The 26,779-nt window shown below is 44.0% G+C and overlaps 4 protein-coding genes across 4 annotated transcripts; all 4 read left to right on the top strand.

Annotated features, from left to right (window-relative positions):
* The first annotated feature begins 3,971 nt into the window (after positions 1-3,971).
* On the top strand, positions 3,972-4,640 carry LOC138359310 (uncharacterized protein PF3D7_1120000-like). Its single transcript, XM_069318447.1, has one exon. The coding sequence runs from the start codon at positions 3,972-3,974 to the stop codon at positions 4,638-4,640; it is 669 nt and encodes a 222-aa protein (XP_069174548.1).
* A 2-nt stretch (positions 4,641-4,642) lies between these two features.
* Positions 4,643-5,617, top strand: LOC138359311 (uncharacterized protein PF3D7_1120000-like). The gene is made up of 3 exons (XM_069318448.1): positions 4,643-4,810; positions 5,058-5,345; positions 5,429-5,617. The coding sequence occupies exons 1-3, from the start codon at positions 4,643-4,645 to the stop codon at positions 5,615-5,617; spliced, it is 645 nt and encodes a 214-aa protein (XP_069174549.1).
* An 882-nt stretch (positions 5,618-6,499) lies between these two features.
* On the top strand, positions 6,500-7,562 carry LOC138359312 (uncharacterized). Its single transcript, XM_069318449.1, has 2 exons — positions 6,500-7,226; positions 7,321-7,562. The coding sequence occupies exons 1-2, from the start codon at positions 6,500-6,502 to the stop codon at positions 7,560-7,562; spliced, it is 969 nt and encodes a 322-aa protein (XP_069174550.1).
* Positions 7,563-18,823: 11,261 nt separating this feature from the next.
* On the top strand, positions 18,824-20,463 carry LOC138359313 (craniofacial development protein 2-like). The gene is made up of 2 exons (XM_069318450.1): positions 18,824-19,465; positions 20,272-20,463. Exons 1-2 carry the CDS (start codon positions 18,824-18,826, stop codon positions 20,461-20,463), a joined length of 834 nt encoding a protein of 277 aa, XP_069174551.1.
* Positions 20,464-26,779: the final 6,316 nt, after the last annotated feature.

Here is a 26,779-nt window from a genome sequence, read left to right on the forward strand (position 1 = left end):
TCTAGTGATTAAGGGTATGAGGAAGCAGGAATTCATACAGTTGAGGAAGCTAACAGCAGTAGGGTGTTCTGGCTCGCAGAGGTCAATATTAAAGTCCCCTGCGATAATTAGGTGGTTTTTTGTTCAGTCTGTTATCAAGTATTAGATTTCTAAGGTTTGAGTTGAATTCGGACACATCAGTGTTAGGAATTCTATAAACTGCACCCACAGACAGGACAGACTCGGCACCTTTGACTCTGAAGCTGGCGAAGATATACTCCCCATAGCAGTCTCTAGTTCTAATTTCTTTTAAGCATGTTAGTTCTTGACAATGACACCAGGGTCTCTCGGAAGATCTACTGGAAGTGAACGACGCCCGCAAGACAGCTGTGATCAACAATGAACTGCGCAGGCTCCAGATGGACATAGTCACCCTGCAGGAGACACGTTTGCCCACGACCGGCAGCATACGGGAGAAGGACTTTACCTTCTTCTGGCAGGGCAAACCACCAGAAGAGGTAAGGGAGCATGACGTTGCCTTTGCCATCTGGAACAGGTTGTTAGGGTCCATAGTACCACCCACGGAGGGGTCTGCAAGGATCATCAAACTTCAGCTTCATACAGCAGCAGGAATGATCAGCTTCATCAATGCCAATGCACCAACACTGACCTCCTCCACCGAAGCGAAGGACGAGTTCTATGATGACCTCGGCCTAACTCTCAGAGACATACCTCAACAAGAGACAGTCTTTCTCCTGGGAGATTTGAATGCAAGAGTTGGTTCTGATCACAGCTCTTGGCCTTCCTGCCTGGGCCAGTTTGGATTTGGGAAGATGAATGAGAGTGGGCAACGCCTCCTGAAGTTCTGCTGCCGTCATGATCTCTGCATCACCAATTCCTTCTTCGACACCAAGCCCCAGCATACGGTTTCCTGGAGACATCCCAGGTCTAAGCATTGGCATCAACTCGACCTGGTGCTTACGGGACATAGCAATCTGAGAAACGTCAAACTGACCCGCATCTTCCAGAGCGCAGATTGTGACACCGACCACTCTCTTGTCGTTTGCAGAGTAAAATTCCAGCCCTGGAAAATCCACGAGTAAAGTAGGAGGGAAGACCACGCATTAACGTAAAAAAGACCCGTGACCTTCACAAGGTGGAGGAATTCACTGCGGCACTGGTAAATGCCCTTCTTGTATTACCCTGCGATAGCGCAAGTGAGAGGTGGTCACATCTCAGGGCACTATTTTCAACACTGCCATGCCCACCTTCGGCAAGAGGCAAAACAAGTCAGCATATTTGTTCGAGGCCAGTGCAGAGGAACTGTTACCCCTCGTAGAGGAAAAGAGACGAACTCTCTCATCCTACAAGACCCTGCCCTCAGAAAGGAACCTACAGAGATCCCTACTGCCCGTAGTAGTGTTCAACAAACTGCGAGGCGTTGTGCTAACGATTACTGGCTTCGACTCTGTTTCAGCATCCAGACTGCGGCCACTGTTGGCAACATAAGAGGCATGTACGAAGGGATCAAACAGGCAACAGGCCCCACACAAAACAGGACGGCTCTTGTGAAGTCAGCCACTGGAGAGATCATTAAAGACCGTGATCAACAGATGAATCGATGGGTGGAACATTACTCCGAACTCTATTCCAGAGAGAACTTGGTCAGCGTAGCGGCTTTGGATGCAATCAAATGCCTGCCCATCATGGAAGAACTTGATTTTGAACCAACTGTGGAAGAAGTTTAGAAAGCAGTGGATTCACTTTCCTCAGGGAAAGCCCCAGGAAACGACTGGATTCCGCCTGAAGTTCTCAAGTGCACTCGTGGATCACTTAAAACTGAGTAGCATGAACTTCTGTGCCAGTGCTGGAGGGAGGGCTCGGTGTCACAAGACATGAAAGATGCAAACATCATCACTCTCTACAAAAATAAAGGTGACAGAAGCGATGTCAACAACAATCGCGGCATCTCCCTTCTCAGCGTCGTTGGCAAACTCTTCGCCAGGGTCGTCTTGGTCAGGGTTCAGATTCTTGCCGAAAGAGTGTACCCGAGTCACAGTGTGGTTTCCCAGCAGAAAGGTCGACCACTGACATGGTGTTCTCCCGGAGACAGCTTCAAGAAAAGCGCAGGGAGCAGAGAAAAGCCTTGTACATCGCCCTCATTGACATTACAAAGGCCTTCGACCTCGTTAGTGGGGACGGACTCTTCAAGATCTTGGCCAAAATTGGCTGCCCACCCACCCTACTCAGCATGATACAATCGTTCCACAAGGACATGAAGGGGATAGTCGTGTACGACGTGTCAACTTCTAAACCATTCAACATCAACAGTGGTGTTAAACAGGGGTGTGTTCTTGCTCCAACCCTATTCGGCATCATCTTCGTGATCCTCGTCAAGCATGCCTTTGGACCACAGAAGGCATCTATCTTCGTACAAGATCTGATGGAAAGCTCTATAAACTATCCAGACATTGAGCACAGACAAAAGTACAGATGCGAATCCTCAAGAAGTTCCTCTTCGCCGACTACGCAACAATCACCACACACACAGCAGAAGGCCTGCAGCAGCTACTCAACCGCTTTGCCGCAGCCTTGTTCCGCATTCGGCCTGACAATCACCCTAAAGAAGACACAAGTGATGAGACAAGATGTCAATGAGCTACCCTGTATAAATATAGCAGACTATGTGCTGGAGGCCGTTCACGAGTTTGTATACTTGGGCTCCACAATCTCCCGTCACAGATGTGACATCAATATAATATGTATATAAAAACTAACTCGGATGGAACGTTGTGCGAAAATTTCAAAGTAATCGGTAAAGAACTCTTGGAGATTAGCGATTTTAAACAAACGAACATTTCCATTTTTATTTATATAGACTAGCAGTACCCGGCCACGTGTTGCTGTGGCTCAGCAACGCATGTGCATTACTGAGCCACAGCAACTTCAGTGAAGGAAAATGAAGAAGAATTTTTCCTTCACTGAAGAGCTACTTCAGTGAAGGAAAATGCGTCTAAATGGCATACTTAATGTTATCTTGTGTATATTGATCCTCTTAGTTAGAGACGAGGTGTGTAAATATATGGATAAATATGTAAAAGTTAAAAAAAATAAGAGAGACTGCTTTTTTCTGTTTACATAGTCATAGAAATGATATATGAAAAGTAGATTTTAAATATTAAAATTTGAGATTTTTAATGAAACTTTTTCAGGGTGGGAGTGGACAACTTCTACTTAATCACCACTAGGGGTTGACAACATTATAAAAGGTTGAAGACCACTGATTTAGACCAAAGCTGAAGTGGTAATAAGTGCAACAAAACATTATAACAGTTTAGTGCAGATTGATGCATTATTGTCTTGCTATCCACGAACTAACAGTTTGTGTTGACAGACACCAGCAGCAATATTTAAGAGTGCTACATTTTCATATAATTAGCATATATACTTGACTAACTGTAAAGCCTGACAATTTATATCAGCAGATGCTGAGAGTGGGAGACGGTGTGGTCAGCAGAGCTGGGTGGATATTTAATGCACTCTCAGAGACATTATGGGTGCTCACAGACCTATGAAGGATACTCTCAGAGCCATGAAGGATACTCTCAGAGACTTGAAGGATACTCTCAGAGTCATCAATGATACTCTCAGAGTCATCACTGATACTCTCAACGACAGGAAGGATACTCTCAGAGACATCAAGGATACACTGAGTCCCATGAAGGATTCTCTCAGACTTCCATGAAGGATACTCTCGGAGACATCAAAGATAATCTCAGAGGCGTATAGGATACTCTCAGAGACATGAAGGATACTCTGAGAGACATGAAGGATATTCTCATCGACATGAAAGATACTCCCAGTGATATGAAGGATACTCTCAAAGACATGATGGATACTTTCAAAGACATGAAGGATACTTACAGAGACATGAAGGATACTGTCAGAGATATGAAGGATAATCTCAGACACATGACGATACACTCAGAGACATGAAGCATACTCTCAGAGGCATCAAGGATACTCTAAGACCCATGAATGATTTTCTCATAGACATGGAGGATACTCTCAGAGGCATGATGGATACTCTCAAAGACATGAACGATACTCTCAGAGACATGAAGGATACTCTCAGAGACATCACGGATACTCTCAGACACATTAAGAATTCTCTCAGCATCATCAAGGATTCTCTCAGAGATATGAAGGATACTCTAAGACCCATGAAGGATTCTCTCAGAGACTTAACAGATACTCTCAGAGACTTAACAGATACTCTCAAAGACATGAAGGATACTCTCAAAGTCATCACAGATACTCTTAGCGACAGTAAGGATACCCTAAAAGACGTCAAGGATACTCTCACAGACATCAAGGATACTCTCAGAGATATCAAGGATACTCTCAGAGACATGAAGTATACTCGTAAAGACTTGGCGGATGCTCTTAGAGACATGAAGGATACCCTCAGAAACCTGAAGGAAACTGTCAGAGACATGAAGGATACTCTCAGAGAAATGAAGGATACTCTAAGAGACATGAAGGACACTCAGAAACATGAAGGATACTCTCATAGACATGAAGGATACTCTCAGAGACACGAAAAATACTCTCAGAGACATGAAGGATACTCTCAGTCCCTAGGAAGTATACTCGCATAGACATGAAGGATACTCTCAGATGCATGAAGTACACTCTCAAAGATATGAAGGATACTCTCAGCGCCATCAAGGATACTCTCAGAGACATGAAGGATACACTCAGAGACATGACAGATACTCGCAAACACATGAAGGATAATTTCAAAGACATGAAAGATACTCTCAGAGACGTATAGGATACTCTCAGAGACATGAAGGATACTCTGAGAGACATGAAGGATATTCTCATCGACATGAAAGATACTCCCAGTGATATGAAGGATACTCTCAAAGACATGATGGATACTTTCAAAGACATGAAGGATACTTACAGAGACATGAAGGATACTGTCAGAGATATGAAGGATAATCTCAGACACATGACGATACACTTAGAGACATGAAGGATACTCTCAGCGACATGTAGGATACTTTCAGAGACATCAAGAATTCTATTCTCGCAGATATATCAAGAATACTCTCAAAGACATCAAGGATACTCTCAAAGACATGACGGATACTATCAGAGACATGAAGGATGCTCTCAAATATATCATGGATACTCTCAGAGACATGAAAGATATTCTCAGAGACATGAAGGATACTGTCAGAGAAATGAAGGATACTCTCATAGACATAAAGGATACTCTCAGAGACATGAACGACACTCTCAGAGACATCATGGATACTCTCAGACCCACGAAGGATACTCTCAGTCCCCTTGAAGTATACTCGCATAGACATGAAGGATACTCTCAGATGCATGAAGTACACTCAAAGATATGAAGGATACTCTCAGCGCAATCAAGGACACTCTTAGAAACATGAAGGATACTCTCAGAGACATGACAGATACTCGCAAACACATGAAGGATAATTTCAAAGACATGAAAGCTACTCTCAGAGACATGAAGGATTCTCTCAGAGATATTAAGGATTCTCACAGACCTATGAAGAATACTCTCAGACCCCATGAAAGATACTCTCAGACCCCATGAAGGATACTCATATAGACATCAAGGATACTCTCAAAGACGTGGCGGATGCTCTTAGAGACATGAAGAATACTCTTAGAAACATGAAGGAAACTGTCAGAAACATGAAGGATACTCTCAGAGACATGAAGGGTACTCCCAGTGACATGCAGGACACACTCAGAAACATGAAGGATACTGTCAGAGAAATGAAGGATACTCTCATAGGCATGATGGATACTCTCAGAGACATGAAGGATACTCTCGGAGATTTGATGGATACTCTCAGAGTCATCAAGGTTACTCTCAGACCCATCACGGATACTTTCCGAGACATCTAGGATACTCTCAGAGACTTGATGGATACTTTCAGAGATATGAAGGATACTCTCAGAGTCATGAAGGACGCTCTCAGAGACATCAAGGGTACTCTCAGACCCATGAAGGATACTCTCAGTCCCTATGAAGTATACTCGCATAAACATGAAGGATACTCTCAGATGCATGAAGTATACTCTCAAAGATTTGAAGGATACTCTTAGCGTCATCAGGGATACTCTCAGAGACATGACGGATACTCTCAGATCACATGAAGGATACTCTCAGAGATATGACAGATACTCTCAAACACATGAAAGATAATCTCAAAGACATGAAGGATACTCTCAGAGACATGAAGGATTCTCTCAGAGTTATTAAGGATTCTCACAGACCTATGAAGAATACTCTCAGACCCCATGAAAAATACTCTGAGACCCAATGTAGGATACTCATATAGATATCAAGGATACTCTCAAAGACATGGAGGATTCTCTCAGAGACATGAAGGATTTTCTCAGTGACATGAAGGGTACTCTTAGAGATATGAAGGATACTATCAGACCCGTGTAAGAAACTCTCAGACCCATGAAGGATACTCGCAGACCCTTTGAGGATACACTCAGAGACATGAAGGATACTCTCAGAGAAATGAATGATACTTTCATAACCATGAATTACACTCTCAAAGACATGAAGGATACTCTCAGGCACATGAATGATACTCTCAGCGACTTGAAGGATACTCCCAGCGACATGAAGGATACTCTCAGAGATATACTGGACACTCTCAGAGATATGAAGGGTACTCTCAGACCGATTATTGATACTCTCAGAGATATGAAGCATACTCTCAGAGACATAAAGGATACTCTCAGAGACATGAAGCATACGTTCAGAACCATGAAGGATACTCCTAGAGACTTGAAGAATACTCTCAGATATATTAAGGATACTCTCAGACCCCATGAAGGATACTCTCAGAGACATGAAGGACACTCACAGACCCATGAAGCATACTCTCTGAGACATGAAGGAGACTCTCAGAGTCATAAGGGAATGGATACTCTTAAAGACATGAAGGATACTTTCATAGACATGATGCATACTCTCAGAGACATGAAGGATACTCTCAGAAACTTGAAGGATACTCTCAGACCCATGAAGGATACTCTCAGAGACATGAAGGATACTCTCAGAGACAGGAAGGGTACTCTCAGAGACATGAAGGATTCCCTTAGACCTATGAAAGATACTCGCAGAGACATGAAGGATACTCACATAGATATGAAGGATACTCTCAGAGACATGACGGGTACACTCAGAAACGTCAAGGATACTCTCAACGTCATCAAGGAAACTCTCAGATATATCAAGGATACTCTCAGACACGTGAAGGATACTATCAGCCCCCATGAAGGATACTCTCAAAGACTTCAATGATACGCTCAGAGACACGAAGAATACTCTCAGAGACATGAATGATACTCTCAGAGATATGAAGAATACTCTCAGAGACTTGAAGGATATTCTCAGAGTCATCAATGATACTCTCAACGACAGAAAGGATACTCTCAACGACAGCAAGGATACTCTCAGAGACATCAAGGATACACTGAGTCCCATGAAGGATTCTCTCAGACCCCCATGAATGATACTCTCAGAGACATCAAAGATAATCTCAGAGACATATAGGATACTCTTAAAGACATGAAGGATACTCTGAGAGACATGAAGGATATTCTCATAGACATGAAAGATACTCTCAGAGACATGAAGGATACTCTCAAAGACGTGACGGATACTCTCATAGACATGAAGGATACTTACAGAGACATGAAGGATACTGTCAGAGATATGAAGGATAATCTCAGACACATGACGATACTCTCAGACACATCAATGATACTCTCAGAGGACTCCAGGATACTCTTAGACCCATGATGGATACTCTCAGAGACATGAAGGATACTCTCAGCATCATCAAGGATTCTCTCAGAGATATGAAGGATACTCTCAGACCCATGAAGGATTCTTTTAGAGACTTGACAGATACTCTCAAAGACACGAAGAATACTCTCAAAGTCATCACTGATTCTCTCAGCGACAGTAAGGATACTCTCAAAGACGTCATGGATACTCTCAGAGTTATCAATGATACTCTCAGAGACATCAAGGATACTCTCAGAGACATCAAGGAAACTCTGAGACCCATGAAGGAGTCTCTCAGACCCCCATTAAGGATACTCTCAGAGGCATGGAGGATACTCTCAGAGACATGAAGGATACCCTCAAACCCATGAAGGATACTCTCAGAGACATGAAGAATACTCTCAGACATAAAGGATACTCTAAGAGACATGACGGTTACTCTCATACATATATTAAGGATACTCTCAGACACATGAAGGATACTCTCAGAGACATGAAGTATACTCTCAGAGACATAAAGCAAACTCTAAGAGACATGACGGATACTCTCATAGATATGAAGGATACTCTCAGACACATGAAGGATACTCTCAGACCCATGAAGTGTTAACACTCAAATTGTATGACGGTTGAAACATAACCAATCACAGGTGAGTAGGCCTCTGACGTCATGCCAGACAGAGCGGCACCAACCGTGCTTCCAGCAGGCCTCAGTATTCTCAAAGACCCAGAGCAGGTTGGACCTCGACTGGCCAGTTATACACCTTGTTGCCTTATTCAATAAAACTACTGAAGTTTCTACTGTGTATATCTACAACCAAAGAAAGCAACGAATACTGGTAGTAGCGGTGTGATTCATAATAAATTTTCTGAGCTACAAAATCGCAAGTGCCCACGTCACATCATGTGTGTCCAGCGCCTCCTGCCTCCTGCCACCCACTCATCGACATTCAATGGTATTTTACCAGTCCTGGGTCCTACCATCAACCACTACTCCAGGTCAACGTCTCAGAAGTAAGGGTCAATATTTTCCTGTGAGAACGCTAATTCATCAGTGAGGAGAAAGGAAGATTCCCGCGCCACCTGGGAACCTGCACCACCACCACCAACACTTCCACCCAAGCCCACATCAACAAGCCTTGTGTGTGTTGCCTGTACCGTTCCAGCTATTGCAATCATCTTCTACAGCTTCAACTGCTCTGCAGCTGTGTTGTGCAATTTATTGAGAAACAATTGCTGAAAAAAGACTACGACCGTCTGACTAGCGTCGCCAGCTCCCAGTCACGACGCCGCAGCGCCACATTGCCTCTTCTCACCATCGCTACAGCCTTCTGCTACACCATTCTACAGTAAACGTCTGTCTACACGTCTCCATAGCAACTGGCCTTCACTCGCCATTCGACGATATAATTATTGTCACGCCCTCAACATCACACACACATTCCTAGTGTGGGGTCCCCCGAGCTTCGCGCCACTGCCGCCATGAACGCTGCCTAGCTGGCTGTCGCTTCAGATGTAAACAAACAGTGCATGTGCCTCTTCACACGCCTTGTCGCAGGTTTTTTTTTCGTCTTGGCTATAGTCATATTGGCTTGGCCGCAGTCTTGAGTTAAGTAATTAAGAGCTACACCTTCGTGTACCATGTATTAATAGTGGTTTACATAATATTATCCATAATATCCTGTGAATTAACCATTCAGTGACATTAAATATTGGAGCTGGTTACATACTCCACTCACACAGTTTCTCTGAGTCATTTTCAACATTCCTGCTTCCCACAGTAATTTCATTGAATATTAATTGTGCTATTAGAGTATTATTGGTAAATTTAAATTCCAGTGAAGTAAGAAATTATTGTTTTAGTAGCAGTTAAGAATTTGCACAATAGAACTTTTTTTTAATTCCTCCAGGGCCTTAATTTGAAATTTATTCCTTCAACATTTCCCATTATAATGTTACATAGCAAGTTATATACATTCCTGTGTCCAGTTTCTGTGCTACATCCATTTTTCTTGCATTGCCACTTGTTGTGTTGAATCTTTTTAATGAAATTTTGCAATTGCACTTTTCAGTTTTTATTCTAAATTGCTATGCTTAGCCTGGTTTAATTAATTTACATGCTTCAAATTCCAGCCATATTCATACCAGATTGCTAATTTAATTCACAATTTTGCTTGTTCTTAATTATTTGTTGCCTAGTACAATTTAATAAATTTAATTCTGCCATTTCCTTACCTTAGGCAAGTTTGATATATTTTTTTGAGTGTTTATATTTTTTGTGTGTACTCTATTCCTTATGCCTAGTGTACTTAATTATAATTTGCGATCAACTGCCACTTCCTCGGTAGTGACAATGCCTACCACTGTTGAAACCCCTTCAGACTCAACTGGAACAGTTGCTCGTTCCAATGTCCAGAGATCAGCTCAGGAAATAGTTATCCCACTTTTTGCTGGTGAATCCTGCTTATTAGAGTCATGGTTTAGTAAGGGTTGAAGAGAAAACAGTCACACGTTTTTCTGAAGCCTACTGATGCCGAATACTTGGCAATTGCACGGTCAGCTGTGGACACAACCAAAGGTGATGCACGTTTTGTTGTTGATGAGAAAGCCATTGTTAGCCTCCAGTCTTGGTCGGAATTTTAGGATTTCTTTCGCCGGCGCTTTGTTAACAAAGGAGACCTTGACCCGTATAGGTTAGTCAAGAAAATTGCCAATGCCACCATGCAGCCTGGTGAATCGTTTAATGCGTTTACTAGCCGTCTCGATCAGTATCTGTATGTCTTGGTGTCTGCTATGATTAGTTCGTCTTGGGTAAAGACAATAATTTATTCCCCTGAGGCTATGATAAATGTGAAATATGATATGATATCATCCAAAATTATAGCATTTGGAACATTAATGCATTTTGCCCCAGAGCATACTAAACCGATCATTGAGCAAAAGAATTTTGGAGTTAAACATGAAATTGGTGAAGTGTTTGAGGCTATTAACAATGCCGCCGATAAACTAGCTCCCCAAAGTGGTCAACTGTTGCTACCCTCTGATACCGTAAATGTAGTAACAAGCTCTCAGCATCCTCCCACAAACTCTCAAAACTCTTGGTCGCAGAACCGTACCCATGCTCGTAGCCCCCAGTCAAATTCGCCTCCTCATAAGTTGCCGAGACGCCATAGTCCACAACCATCCACTCCCTCATGTTGGCATTGTGGTAAGAGTAACCACCTCGCAAGGGACTGTTGGTCCGCCCCTAGATCATCACCACCTAGACAATTCTCTCGGTTCCCTCGTCAATGTAATCATTCTAGGCTCCCATATTGCAAGTACCATAAACAAGTTGGTCACCACACTGCAGATTGTAGAGCTAAGAAAAGGACATCCCCACCTCGTAACTTCCACAGTCAGTCTTGGCGAGGCGCACAGCATCCAAGACATTATCAGAACTCGCGTAATTACAACTCCCAGCCCAGCTATAATGCAACTTCGATTTATAATACTCGGTCACAGAATTCTGGAGTTCAGAATGTTCACTCCATGTCGTCGGGAAACCCCCAAGGCCATCCGCTAACCAATTCAAGCTAGCCAGTCCTAGTGCCCTCCCTGTGTATTCAGTAGCTACCCAAAATAGATTTGGACATTTGACAGAGGACACTGACTCTAGCCCAGTTGTAGATGTTGACAGAACCACAGTGAATTTGACCCAGATGAGACGCAGATATCCCAGACAACATAAGTCACAAGTAGTAACTTTTCCAGTCTCAAGTGATGGTCCCCTAGTCTCAGCCATTGTACATGGTAGAGTTTTAAAAGTTTTTCTTGACTCAGGTGCAAAAATTAATATTGTCAAGCCTTCAGCTCTTAGAGACATTGCAAGTAAGCACCCTACTACAGTAAAACAGTCACCCATACCTTTTCTAAGTGGTGTTTCAGGAAATAAAGTAAAAGTTCAGGGTGAAATTGACCTCCCACTCAAGTTAAATGATGTCACATTGTCTATAACATGTTTAGTTGTTGACATTATTCATTTTCCTGGAGACATTCTCTTAGGTCTGTATACCATGATTGATGAAAATATTGCATTGTTTCCCCATCGTTGGAGCATTAGTATCAAAGACCACGTCATACCCTTGTGTAGCATGTATCGACAGGGCCATGAGTTCAACCTTCAATCAGACTACGTTAATTTTGTTAACACCCACCTTGCTAGCGTAGGTTTGTTAGATCCTTGTCGTGGTAGCATACCCGAGAAAACAGGCACTCGATTGAAGCATCGTAGTTGTGCAGTTGTTAAGGAGAGTGAGTATCGGGACTTTCTGGAAGGGGACGCCCTAATGGATTCTTGTTGTCTCGCTCGCCTGGCAGCTTCCATCTCTGAAGTCAGTGGTTCCACGGCTACTGACACTGTGCTGCACTCTCATTCTTTCACCAGAATAAGAGTTTAGGTTCAAGGAGTGCCTGAGTTGTCGGATGTGATTGCGGAAAGTGAAACGTGTAAAGTGAATGGTACGTTTGTTGAACCCTCCTGGCACACAGTGCAGGATGGTACTGTTACACTGTATATTGCAAACACTAGTAATGCCGACATCCATCTCCAGTCTGGCACTCATGTTGTAGATTTTGCCCATTACTCGTTACCGGTGCGAGTTGTGGATGATGTGTCTATGGATCGTACTGTTTGTACTCTCACACCAGGAGAACAGGGATCTCAGCCAGAGGTGCAAGCACTACACCTCAGTCCTACTGATTTTCCTGACTCTGTGGTTCAGCTTTTGGAAATTTTGAACAGGAAGAGAGCTGTTGTTGCTCTACCAGGAGAAAAGTTAGGTCTCACTCCTCTTATTACTCATAAAATTCCCCTTGAACAAGGAACTACACCTATTTATGTACCAGATTACCGTCTTCCCCATTCTGAGAGAGCAGAAGCCGATAGACTCAGAGAAAATGTTACAGAGTGATGTAATTGAATCGAGTAATTCCCCATGGAACGCTCCATTGATTCTTGTACCAAAGGGAGATGGGACTTGGAGACCTGTAATCGATTATCGGAAGCTTAACAGAGTAACGATACCTGATCGTTTCCCACTTCCAGTCCTACATGATTTGTTGCAAAGTATTGGTCGAAACAAAGTATTCTCAACATTAGATTTGTTGCAGGGATTCTGGCAAATCCCCCCTTGATGAGGAAAGTAAACAATTGACAGCCTTTAGTACTCCCAATGATCATTTTCATTTCAAAAGAATACCGTTTGGTTTGCGGAGTAGTCCAATAACTTTTTCACAGCTCATGACAAATCTATTTCGTAGATTGATAGGAAGTACTCTTCTAGTTTACCTTAATGATCTCATAATCATGTCGCAAGATGTTCAGACTCATTCCCAGAACCTTGAGAAAGTACTTGCAAAGCTCGCGGAAGCAAATTAAAAAATAAGCTTGCAAAATGTTAATTTTTAAAGGAGAAGATTAATTTCCTAGGTCATACAGTTACACCTTCAGGTATTACATTGAATGAATAAAAAATTGTTGCTGCTCGTGATTTTCCAACGCCTCGTACCGCTGAAGCCGTAACACAGTTCACAGGTCTTGTAGGATTTTATCGTTCATTTATTACTGGATTCTCTATTATAGCCGCCCCACTTTACAAGTTGCAAAGAAAAGATGAACCCTTTGTTTGGGGAGTGGCCCGGGATCAGTCATAAAAAAAACTCATGCAGCCTTGATCTCGTCACCTGTCCTTAGGTACCCAGATTTTTCTAAACCTTTTACGTTGGTTACAGATGCTAGTGTGTTACGGCCCTCCTGGGTCGCAACTGGGTTCTTTCTCTGATGTTAGTAGAGTTTAGGTATCCGGCCCTAAGTTAGTAGTGGCTTTCAAGGGGTGTGTTCCGTAATGCAAGTAAATTAAAGGGGAAGGGATAAAACTGCACTAAACTTAAATATATAATTATACCACCACCATAAATAAATATATAAACAGTCACACGGGGGGTATAAACACTATAATATACAGAATGGTCTTCCTCTGAAGACGCAGGACGTTCACGGTGCTCAAGACGAGTGGTCCTGGTTCTCTTGTGGCCTCACGATGAATCCTTTGATTCCCTCGGCGAGTCTACCCTGGCCACAGGCCAGCCAAATCACAGTCCCACTGGGTGCACCGTCATGGAGGCCTTCAACCACAAATCCAGCCTGTAGCTGGCAGGTTCCAATCAGTTCCGCTGGTTAGGCCACTCCACGACCGATACTAGGGTTGCGAGCCCTAGGCAGGAGCCTCGTGTGATTACACAGATCACTCTCCTCACCACAACACCCCAGTGGCTAGTCTTCTCCACCAGTCAGCCCTGGGTACGACAATTCCTCAACTGCCACGTCACAGGCAGGCTAACACAACAGTGTTCATCCGGGGGGTGACTCACAGCTTCTGCAGCAAACACGTGGAGGTCCTACGGCTGCCTTGGGTAGACTGATCCACCGTCCGATTCAGTAGTCCCAGGTCGACTCTGTAATCTGACACGTCATCAGTACTGGTTACACTCTAGGGCACCTCACTTACAGGCTTAGACACAAACGCCCACCTATCCACTCCATAGATGGCGTTGCTGTCTAAGCGTCACCTCACCAGAGGTCAGCAGCGGCTGTGTTATGAGCTGATCAGGACGGGAAACCAGCCCCTGTGGCCAGTATATCCTGTCCTCACTATATGGCGTCGTCCATTTGGAGGGGGTTTCGGGAGCTGACCCACAGATGGCGCGGTCGTCACTGCTCCATGCTCGGACGCTGGGCTCGGGTCCCTAACATAGTGACATAGGTTTAGGTGCTGCATTACTTCAAACAGAAGGTCACAGAGATCACGCAATAGCTTGTGCAAGCCGTACATTATCTAAAGAAGAGAAAAATTATAGCGTAACAGAATGAGAAGCCTTGGCAGTTGTCTGGGCACTTAAACATTTCAGGGATACAATTTATAATTACCCAGTTCATGTTCTTACAGATCACCAACCATTAATTCCCTTGTTCAAAAATAAGAATCCAGTTGGAAAGTTTGCTAGATATTTGCTCATAATTCAAGAATTTAATCCCACATTTGGTTATATTCCAGGAAAGCAAAATGTTGTTGCCATCACAGTTTGTAATCCTTCGTCACCAGTTGAAGAGATGAACTAATGACGTCACTCATTCCATACTTAAGCCGAAGTTTGTTGGGCATTTGTTTCTGTTGACTTAACTTGATATGAAGGAGGTATACGAGTGCATTAAATATCCACCCAGCTCTGCTGACCACACCGTCTCCCACTCTCAGCATCTGCTGACATAAATTGTCAGGCTTTACAGTTAGTCAAGTATATATGCTAATTATATGAAAATGTAGCACTCTTAAATATTGCTGCTGGTGTCTGTCAACACAGACTGTTAGTTCGTGGATAGCAAGACAATAATGCAACAATCTCCGAAGTCCAAACAGCTCCGAAGTTGACCTCAAAGTTGGTGAAAAAACGCACAGGATCTCCAAACCCGGAGACCGCCGTAGTCGGGGCCGGAGAACAACAACCCCATCAAGGGCAAGAACGACCCCAGCCTCCTGAAGCAGAGCCTGGGCCGCACGAGCCCCAGGAGGTGGACGTCTCAGTCACGCACTTACGGGTTCCAGGCAGAGATCGTCACAGCCCTCTTTCACCCGAGGCTGGCTTCCTTCAAGACAAAGCTAAAGCAAGAGTGATAATTATTAAATACATCAATTATTATTATAATAATTATTATAATAATAATATAATCAAATAATAATTATCACTCTTCCTTCTTCTTGGTAATTCATAATAACACAAATAATAATTAGTATGTTATTATGCTGTATTTTGTTATATATCATATCAATTTATTGCCCAATGCCAATATCTGTTATTTCTCTCAATGTCCAACAATTTTTTTTGTGGGGTTGGTTTCGTTTTTGTTATTTATATTTTCTTTGTTTATACTTTTATTTTGTTATAGCTTCTACATCTTGGAGAATGTATACGCGTTACAAAGTATGTAAAATTTGAACGAAATTGGTCAACATTTTGAATCCACATATATTTATTTGCTATTGTAAAAAAGGAAGGTCATATGCTATTAAAGGACCATACTAACACTAAATGAACAATTATTGAAATATAATACTGTATTTTTAAAGCATATTTGAAAACCTAAAATTTCATAAATAATAAAATTAATTGTTTTTATTTATTTGTGTTAATGTTAAGTTGTTAATCAATTATGAAAAGATGGCTCATTATGATGTAGATTAAATAAATAAAACTTAAAAGTTTGAAGAAGTTTCAGAAAACCATTTTCCAGTCTCCATATTGGTCAACAAACTGTCATTAGTTATTATTTTTGAATATTGGAACAGGAAACTTGGTTATCAGCAGTAGGTACGTACTGGAACGCTGATGCTTTATATTGTACCATCGACAAAATTGTTGGAACCCAACTGAACAAAAGTTACTCCCATTGTTCGACTGAATGTACAAACAAAGACAATCTTTGTCCAAACAAAGTGAAAAATTTAAAAATGTGATGGATGACTGTCTTATCCCGGATATTACGTACTGGGTATGCTTCCGGGAATCTTGTAGTTGTACATTAATGGTTAACATATATACATGACCTGACTTGGTCCGACTTAAAGGGCCTACACAATCAACTAAGATGTGAGAAAAAGGTTAACGAGGAAAGACAATTGAATGAAGGGGAGCTCTAGGTACAGTTGGTTGGGTTTCCCCACCACTTGACAGGTTACACACTGTCTACAGTATCTGACAATAGCCCTTTTAAGTTTGGGCCAATAAAAGTACTTTGTTACCTGGAACAACATTCGATTGACCTCTTGGTGACCAGTTAAAGGATCGTCATGAGCAGCTGCAAGGACTTGTTCTTGGTATGCTTTGGGGACTACAAGCTGAGTAACACTCTCACTGTCCTCTGAAGAGGAAGATATCTTAGATCTCCATCGTCTCATCAGCAGAGGAAGTATCCAACATCATCAGCCAAAGCATCCTCCTCTGGAACAACTTCAGAAAAACATACATGCAAACTAGTTTCACTCTTTTGAAGTTGGGCCCCCAACTGAATCCCACCAAGTGTGGGATTCAACATTAGAAAAAGAAGAAGAGGTAGTAACAGGGAGGACACCTTTATTACATGGCAACACTTACTCAACTGCACTAACCTCAACCAAGTGGGCTAAAAAAGTATCTGCTAAGTTGATTTCCGGTTCTGTCTTTGGAGGTTTTCCAGCCATCCCTCCGGTTGTAAGTTTGGAAATATCGTTTCCATCATTAGCATCATTTCCATCATCAACATCAACATCGTAACGTTTGGGCTTAGGATCTTGATATCTGGTGACGGCACGTACGGGAACGAGATTACTATGTGAGTAATCTCACTCACTTCTGAGACAACTCGACCTGGATCTGTAACCATTATGGGGAGATGACTGTTTCTCAAGTTACCAGCAATGTCATTCCCTAGGATGATGTCGACTCCAGGTATTGGCAAAGTATTACCCACACCTACAATACGTAGATTATGCGTATAGGAAGATTTGAGGAGGAGGAGGAGGACTTAACGAATGCTTGCATAAGTGGAACACGTTGAATTGCTCCTGCTATATCCTGTAAAAGCATTACATCTTCCAGGTCAATTTTCTTGACCTGGAACAACATACGAGAAGTAATCGAAGATTGTTCCTCCCCAGTGTCCCTAAACATGACTACAGGAACCCACTTATCCACAACTCCAATCATTTTGGCCTTAATCATAAAAGGAGCGAAACCAGCGAACCACTGTGGCTTGACCTTACACAAAATTTCAGAATTATGATTCCCTTGCCTTCTTTTACTCACATTCAAGGCATTAGGTATTGGTCTTAATTCTGGATGCAATTGAAAACAATAACGGGCAACATGTCCTCTTTTGTGGCAATAACCACATTGTTTAACATCTGACGAACCTTCTGAACCTGATGTGGCTCAACTAGGGTTAACAGTATCCTTCGATTTACAAGATACCTGGTCTACCCTGGCTGTAAGAGCACATCTGGCATTATGATGACAACTGGGTGGCTTATCAGAACTATACTTCCTAAAACTGCCAGGTTCCAATAGTTGTTATAGCCGGGTGGAAGGATTGAGGAGATAAGCTCCCACAGCCTGTAAAGTGCTCCTGAAGGCATGCATCTCAAATAGCCACTGACAACCAAGTCCAGCTCCTGGCCTGCATGTGTGGCTTAGCCTTTAGAGCTGGCGGAACTGCTTCTACCAACAGAGGAAGGGGCGAAGGCGGGTCTCTGGCACCTTAAAACGAGTTGCTTCGGGCAGATGGTACTCTAACCGTTAGCCTGGAAAGGCAGCTCATCTAGGGGAAGGAAAACCCCGAATTCAAACCTCTGCTATCTTGCGGCTAAACCACACTCATGGGAAAGATTTCGGGAGTTAACCCTGAGGAAAAATCCGGAGTCGTGGTCCCTAAGGCAGTTTGCAGCTGTTTACAACTACATTCTGGCAACTCCTGAGACGACACTGGTGCCAAGTGTATCGGCGCCTGCCCTTCCCTTGGATTACATCGGTGGCGTGGAGAGGCTGGATCTGCTGCATGGGCAACAGCTGATCCTCCATAATTACTGCCCAGGCCTGTGCCCTGGAGAGGACACTCCAGCATCGCCTTGGCGATGGCTGAACACGGGAAGCGACAGTTACCGGTGATAAGCCTACAACTCAGTTGATGTAGTGAGGCGCCAGGGGTTGCTTCCGTTGGTGGGAGAAATTATCCGATTTCATAGGACAGCTACTGCCCGCCTCAAGCTGGGCAGTTTGAGAGCCACCCAGCTCTCACATTGGGCACATGGAATGTAAGGACCATGACACCAGGGTCTCTCGGAAGATCTACTGGAAGTGAACGACGCCCGCAAGACAGCTGTGATCAACAATGAACGGCGCAGGCTCCAGATGGACATAGCCGCCCTGCAGGAGACACGTTTGCCCACGACCGGCAGCATACGGGAGAAGGACTTTACCTTCTTCTGGCAGGGCAAACCACCAGAAGAGGTAAGAGAGCATGACGTTGGCTTTGCCATCAGGAACAGGTTGTTAGGGTCCATAGTACCACCCACGGAGGGGTCTGCAAGGATCATCAAACTTCAGCTTCATACAGCAGCAGGAATGGTCAGCTTCATCAATGCCAATGCACCAACACTGACCTCCTCCACCGAAGCGAAGGACGAGTTCTATGATGACCTCGGCTTAACTCTCAGAGACATACCTCAACAAGAGACAGTCTTTTTCCTGGGAGATTTTAATGCAAGAGTTGGTTCTGATCACAGCTCTTGGCCTTCCTGCCTGGGCCAGTTTGGATTTGGGAAGATGAATGAGAGTGGGCAACGCCTCCTGAAGTTCTGCTGCCGTCATGATCTTTGCATCACCAATTCCTTCTTCGACACCAAGCCCCAGCATACGGTTTCCTGGAGACATCCCAGGTCTAAGCATTGGCATCAACTCGACCTGGTGCTTACGGGACATAGCAATCTGAGAAACGTCAAACTGACCCGCATCTTCCAGAGCGCAGATTGTGACACCGACCACTCTCTTGTCGTTTGCAGAGTAAAATTCCAGCCCTGGAAAATCCACAGAGTAAAGTAGGAGGGAAGACCACGCATTAACGTAAACAAGACCCGTGACCTTCACAAGGTGGAGGAATTCACTGCGGCACTGGCAAATGCCCTTCTTGTATTACCCTGCGATAGCGCAAGTGAGAGGTGGTCACATCTCAGGGGCACTATTTTCAACACTGCCATGCCCACCTTCGGTAAGAGGCAAAACAAGTCAGCACATTTGTTCGAGGCCAGTGCAGAGGAACTGTTACCCCTCGTAGAGGAAAAGAGACGAACTCTCTCATCCTACAAGACCCTGCCCTCAGAAAGGAACCTACAGGGATCCCTACTGCCCGTAGTAGTGTTCAACAAACTGCGAGGCGTTGTGCTAACGATTACTGACTTCGACTTTGTTCCAGCATCCAGACTGCGGGCACTGTTGGCAACATAAGAGGCATGTACGAAGGGATCAAACAGGCAACAGGCCCCACACAAAACAGGACGGCTCTTGTGAAGTCAGCCACTGGAGAGATCATTAAAGACCGTGATCAACAGATGAATCGATGGGTGGAACATTACTCCGAACTCTATTCCAGAGAGAACTTGGTCAGCGTAGAGGCTTTGGATGCAATCAAATGCCTGCCCATCATGGAAGAACTTGATTTTGAACCAACTGTGGAAGAAGTTGAGAAAGCAGTGGATTCACTTTCCTCAGGGAAAGCCCCAGGAAACGACTGGATTCCGCCTGAAGTTCTCAAGTGCACTCGTGGATCACTTAAAACTGAGTAGCATGAACTTCTGTGCCAGTGCTGGAGGGAGGGCTCGGTGTCACAAGACATGAAAGATGCAAACATCATCACTCTCTACAAAAATAAAGGTGACAGAAGCGATGTCAACAACAATCGCGGCATCTCCCTTCTCAGCGTCGTTGGCAAACTCTTCGCCAGGGTCGTCTTGGTCAGGGTTCAGATTCTTGCCGAAAGAGTGTACCTCGAGTAACCGTGTGGTTTCCGATCAGAGAGGTCGACCACTGACATGGTGTTCTCCCGGAGACAGCTTCAAGAAAAGTGCAGGGAGAAGAGAAATGCCTTGTACATCGCCCTCATTGACCTTACAAAGGCCTTCGACCTCGTTAGTGGGGACGGACTCTTCAAGATTTTGGCCAAAATTGGCTGCCCACCCACCCTACTCAGCATGATACAATCGTTCCACAAGGACATGAAGGGGATAGTCGTGTACGACGTGTCAACTTCTAAACCATTCAACATCAACAGTGGTGTTAAACAGGGGTGTGTTCTTGCTCCAACCCTATTCCGCATCATCTTCGTGATCCTCGTCAAGCATGCCTTTGGAACAACCACAGAAGGCTTCTATCTTCGTACAAGATCTGATGGAAAGCTCTATAAACTATCCAGACATTGAGCACAGACAAAAGTACAGATGCGAATCCTCAAGAAGTTCCTCTTCGCCGACTACGCAACAATCACCACACACAGCAGAAGGCCTGCAGCAGCTACTCAACCGCTTTACCGCAGCCTTGTTCCGCATTCGGCCTGACAATCAGCCTGAAGAAGACACAAGTGATGAGACAACATGTCAATGAGCTACCCTGTATAAATATAGCAGACTATGTGCTGGAGGCAGTTCACGAGTTTGTGTACCTGGGCTCCACAATCTCAGACAGCCTTTCCCTGGACACTGAACTCAACAGACGTATCGGGAAGGCCGCAACAATATTGGCCAGGCTCACAAAGAGCGTTTGGGAAAATGCCAAACTGACAGTGCACACCAAGGCACAAGTCTACATGGCATGTGTGGTGAGTACACTTCTCTACGGCTCCGAATCCTGGACCCTGCGCTCTCGCCAGGAGAGACCTTTCACATGCGGAACCTGAGACGCATCCTTGACATCACGTGAAAGACCATGTCACCAACAACACAGTACTCGAGAGAACAGGAGTCCCTTCAATGTTGATTCTCCTGAAGCAGAGACACATGCGATGGCTGGGACATGTCACACGCATGGTCGATAGCCGCATACCGATGGACCTCTTGTATGGAGAACTGGCATCAGGAAGGAGACCCCCCGGAAGACCTTAGCTGCATTTCAAAGATGCCTGAACGCGACCTCAAGCAGATGAACATCGACATCAACACTTGTGATGCAGCAGCTGCGGACAGATCGGCCAGGAAATGCAAAGTACAGAAGGGACTCCAGCAATTCGAGGATGAACTTAAGAGGCAGGCAGAGGCTAATAGACTTCAGAGGAGGTCTCGACCACTGTCAGACGCGCCCGTTTGGCGTTTATCTGCGCTTGCTGCAGTCGGGACTGTCATTCTCGGGTTGGCCTTCACAGCCACAGCAGGCGCTACATCTAACTAGACTACAACAACTAGACACCCAGGGCCCAATTTCATAACCTTACGGGATTGAAGGATGCCTACTACTACTACTACTGCCTAAAAGTGAATGCTTTATGTGCCATATTATAATTACAGTATGGTATCCTATTAATAGTCTCATGTTCCTCCGCCAGTATAGCTAATTCATGATCATCCTTATTCAAACGCTTGCCTGCAGCTAACACCATAGTCAATTTATCAGGCAGACAAGACAATAATTCTTCTATCAGCATAAGCTGTTTAAGAGAGACAAAATCTTGCATGTTCATACTATTTAGCCACTTGTCAAAGATAGACTCTTTACACGAGCAAAATCTGTGACTGATTGATCAGGTGTGCGCTTTAAACATCTAACGTTTGTCGTAGTGCCTCTGCATTGACTTCGTACGCTTGCAATATCCTTTTCTTTACTGTGGGGTAGTGAAAACTATCTTCAAATGGTAATGAAGCGAAAATGTCCTGGGCTTTCCCTTTCAACTTTCCCTGCATTATGGCCAACCAAGAGACCTCTGGCCATTTCAGACTTGTAGCTAACTTTGCAGAGTGCAGGAAAAATAATTCGGGGTCCTTCTCATTAAACTTGGGTAGTTCAAACCCTCTAGAAAAATAAATACCAATACCTGAAGAGCCCTTACTTCCAGCAGATGCTGCGGCTTCGAGCTTCTTCTCTTCTAGCCAAATCTGGGCCTCAGCCATCTGCTGTTTAATTAACAACTGCTTGGTTTCTTCTTCTTCTTCCCTGAGTCTAGCTGCCTCTAACTCAGCTTCTCCCCTGAGTCTAGCTACTTCTAACTCAGCTTCCCTCAGCTTAGTGTTTTCTTCACAATTAAATTGCTCGAGCTCAGTTTGTCTAAACTGAAGTTCTAGTTCCTGCCTTCTGACACTAGCTGCATTCTCAGTCTCATCAGGGTATGCCTATAACACCTCGTCATCTAACATACCATCTTCTATCAGATGTAAAAACATGGTTCTCAACAATTTACTTTTAGTCATTCTAGGTCCAACATCTATCTCTAGGACCTTACCCATACAAATAAGAAACGACTTAGTCAAGATCTCAATTTTCTACACTAATGGCTTCTGCAAAATCTCTAACTTCTTGCACCATCTTGTCAACTTGTCACCTCTGTGTCACATAAAAACAAAAGGATGTCACTCACGATCGTGTTCAAATACAAAACTGCAATGGAGTTATACAGTAACAAAAATAATCCTAACCCTAGGATTTCAACAGGAATGATCTTGAGCAAAGGATTGGCATGATAATGATTCTGAATAGCAGGTAATCATTTTACTTATGAACAATCATCACAGACAGGAACCCAATTTTTCTCTCTGTCATGCCCACATGCTCCACAGCATCGCTCGTAATAATAATAATGTGGTCAAAAACTATATATTACCACCAAGCCTTCAATAAGGTCTAGGGGAAAGACACACAAAATAAATAAAAACAACCAGTTTACTGGGGCTTATAACATAGGGCACCGAAATAAGCCAAAGAACAAAAACTAAGTTCTCTACAACTCATACTATTTCACCTTAAACAATCTTTACTCCAACTCTTGGGAATCATTATCATCATGCACTGTACTGCACCACCTCTCTGAACTAGCTGTCCTTAGGTTCTATCCTAGTGCAGTCGTAAACTAGCTCAAGCATGCTTATAAACAAATATTACAGAATGGTGGTGTCACAAAATATCATTAGTGGGTTCAGGAAGCCATATCATCCAGTGGGGTTTAGGAAGCCATATCATCCACTGGGGTTTAGGAAGCCATATCATCCACTGGGGTTTAGGAAGCCATATCAAATGGTGCACATCGGTAGAACTGATCCAGTATACATCAATACATGTACATACTATATGTTACAAGCAATTAAACAAAAAAAAAAATGTTGTCCCAATATACAAGAAGGGTGACAGGCAGGAGGCATTGAACAACAGGCCTGTGTCCCTAACTTGTTTTCCATGCAAGATGATGGAGAAGATTGTGAGAAAAAACCTAGTAGATCATCTGGAGTAAAAGGACTTTGTAACACAAGATACGCATGGGTTCAGAGATGCAAATCATGCCTAACAGGTTTTATTTAGTTCTATGACCAGGCAACAAAAATTAGGCTAGAGAGTGAGGGCTGGGTAGACTGCATATTTTTGGACGGCCAGAAAGCCTTTGACACATTACCACAAAAGAGACAAGTGCACAAAATGAAGATGCAGGCAGGAGTGAAAGGGAAGGTACTCCACTGGATAAGGAAGTACCTAAACAACAGGACACAGCGCGTCACTGTGAGGGGTGAGGTCTCGGAGTGGCGGGGAGTCACCAGTGGAGTCCCACAGGGCTTAGTCCTTGGACCTATACTGTTTCTGATATACGTAAATGATCTCCAAGAAGGAATTGTCTTATTCCTCTCAATGTTTTCTGATGATGCAAATATTATGAGAAGGATCAAGACAGATGAAAATAGTATTAGGCTTCAAGATGACCTAGACAAGCTGAAGGAATGGTCCAACAAGTGGCTACTAAAGTTCAACCCAAGTAAATGTAAGGTAATGAAATTAGGAGGAGGAGGAGGAACTAGAAGGCCAGACACTGGATACCGAATGGGAGATGAAGTCTTTCACGAAACGAACAGAGTAAGATATAGGAGTTGATATCACTAAAAACCTGTCTCCTGAAGCCCACATCAAAAGAATATCATCAGCGGCCTATGCGAGGCGGGCTAACATCAGAACTGCTTCCAGAAACCTGTGTAAGGATTCCTTCAGAACCTTGTATACCATATATGTAAGACCAAACCTGGAGTATGCAACCACAGCATGGAGCCCGTACCTAGTCAAGTAGAAGACGAAGCTGGAAAATTTCAGATGTATGCCACTAGGCAAGTCCCAGAACTAAGAGGCATGAGTTATGAGGACAGGCTGCGTGAACTGCACCTCACGTCGCTGGAAGACAGAAGAGCTCGGGGAGACATGATCACCACATACAAAGTTCTCAGGGGAGTTGACAGGGTAGACAAGGATGGATTATTTAACACGTGTGATACACGCACAAGGGGACACAGGTGGAAGCTAAGTACCGGAGCCACAGAGACATTAGAAAGACCTTTTTCAGTGTCAGAGTAGTTAACAGATGGAATGCACTAGGAAGTGATGTGGTGGAGGCTGAATCCATACAGAGTTTCACGTGTAGATATGATAGAACCGAGTAGGTTCAGGAATCTGTACATCAGTTGATTGATGGTTGAGAGGCGGGACCAAAAAGCCAAAGCTCAACCCCCGCAAGCACAAATAGGTGAGTACACACACACACAGACACACACACACACACACACACACACACACACACACACTTGTGTAAGGAATCTTTCAGAACATTATATACCACATATGTCAGACCAATCCTGGAGTATGCGGCTCCAGCATGGAGTCCATATCTAGTCAAGCATAAGACTAAACTGGAAAAAGTTCAAAGGTTTGCCACCAGACTAGTACCCGAGCTGAGAGGTATGAGCTACGAGGAGAGACTACGGGAATTGAACCTCACTTCGTTGGAAGACAGAAGAGTTAGGGGGGACATGATCACCACATTCAAGATTCTCAAGGGAATCGACAGGGTTGATAAAGATAGGCTATTTAACACAAGGGGCACACGCACTAGGGGACACAGGTGGAAACTGAGTGCCCAAATGAGCCACAGAGATATTAGAAAGAACTTTTTTAGTGTCAGAGTGGTTGACAAATGGAATGCATTAGGAAGCAATGTGGTGGAGGCTGACTCCATACACAGTTTCAAGTGTAGATATGATAGAGCCCAATAGGCTCAGGAATCTGTACACCTGTTGATTGACGGTTGAGAGGCGGGACCAAAGAGCCAGAGCTCAACCCCCGCAAGCACAACTAGGTGAGTACACACACACACACACACACACACACACACACACACACACACACACACACACACACCCTTCTACCCCTCCCCTCCTCCCGAGTCCTCCCTCCCCTTTCACCCCATACCCTCCCTGTCCCTCCCCCTTCACTGGATCCCCCGCCCCTCATCCCAGTATCCTCTGAGACCCTGTTATCCACCTCACAGGTCCTCACACCCATGGAATAGCCTCCCCCACCAGCAGAACCCTCACCAAGGAGGCGCTTTGAGAAGGAACAGAAGAAAGTGAGCCTCAAAGCGATGTACACTAACATAGATGGAATTAACAAATAAAGCAAATGAGCTTGGAGAACGGGTACTAGAGGAAAACCCAGACATAATAGCCCTCACAGAAACAAAGATCACGAAAACGATAACAGACGCAGTGTTCCCACAGGACTATTATGTTATGAGGAAAGAGAGGGAAGGATGAGGTGGGGGTGGTGTAGCTCTGCTGGTAAGAAAAGGCTGGGATTTTGAGGAGATGGATATTCAGGGCTGTGAAGGTTTTAGTGACTACATAGCAGGTACTGTAACAAATGGAAGGAAAAAATTATAGTCGTAGTCATATATAATCCACCACCAAATGACAGAAGACCTAGACGCAACAATATGATAGCAACAACATGGCCACCATTAACATAATAGAAAGAGCAGCTTCTGTTGCTAGCGGGGAATGGATCTGGACTACTAATTATGGGAGACTTCAACCATGGGAAGATAGATTGGAAGAACAGAGACCCGCATGGAGGACCAGAAACATGGAGAGCTAAGCTGCTGGACGTGGCAACAAGAAACTTTCTAAGCCAGCACAGCAAAGAACCAACAAGAATGAGAGGAGAAGATGAACCAGCAATGCTTGATTTGATATTTACCCTAAATGAGTGGGATATAAGGGAAGTTAAGATGGAAGCACCCTTGGGAATGAGTGACCACAGTGTATTGAACTTTGAGTACCTGGTAGAGCTAGGACTTATCTCCCC

The sequence above is a fragment of the Procambarus clarkii genome, chromosome 90, assembly GCF_040958095.1.
Source record: "Procambarus clarkii isolate CNS0578487 chromosome 90, FALCON_Pclarkii_2.0, whole genome shotgun sequence".
Classification (NCBI taxonomy): Eukaryota; Metazoa; Arthropoda; class Malacostraca; order Decapoda; family Cambaridae; genus Procambarus; species Procambarus clarkii.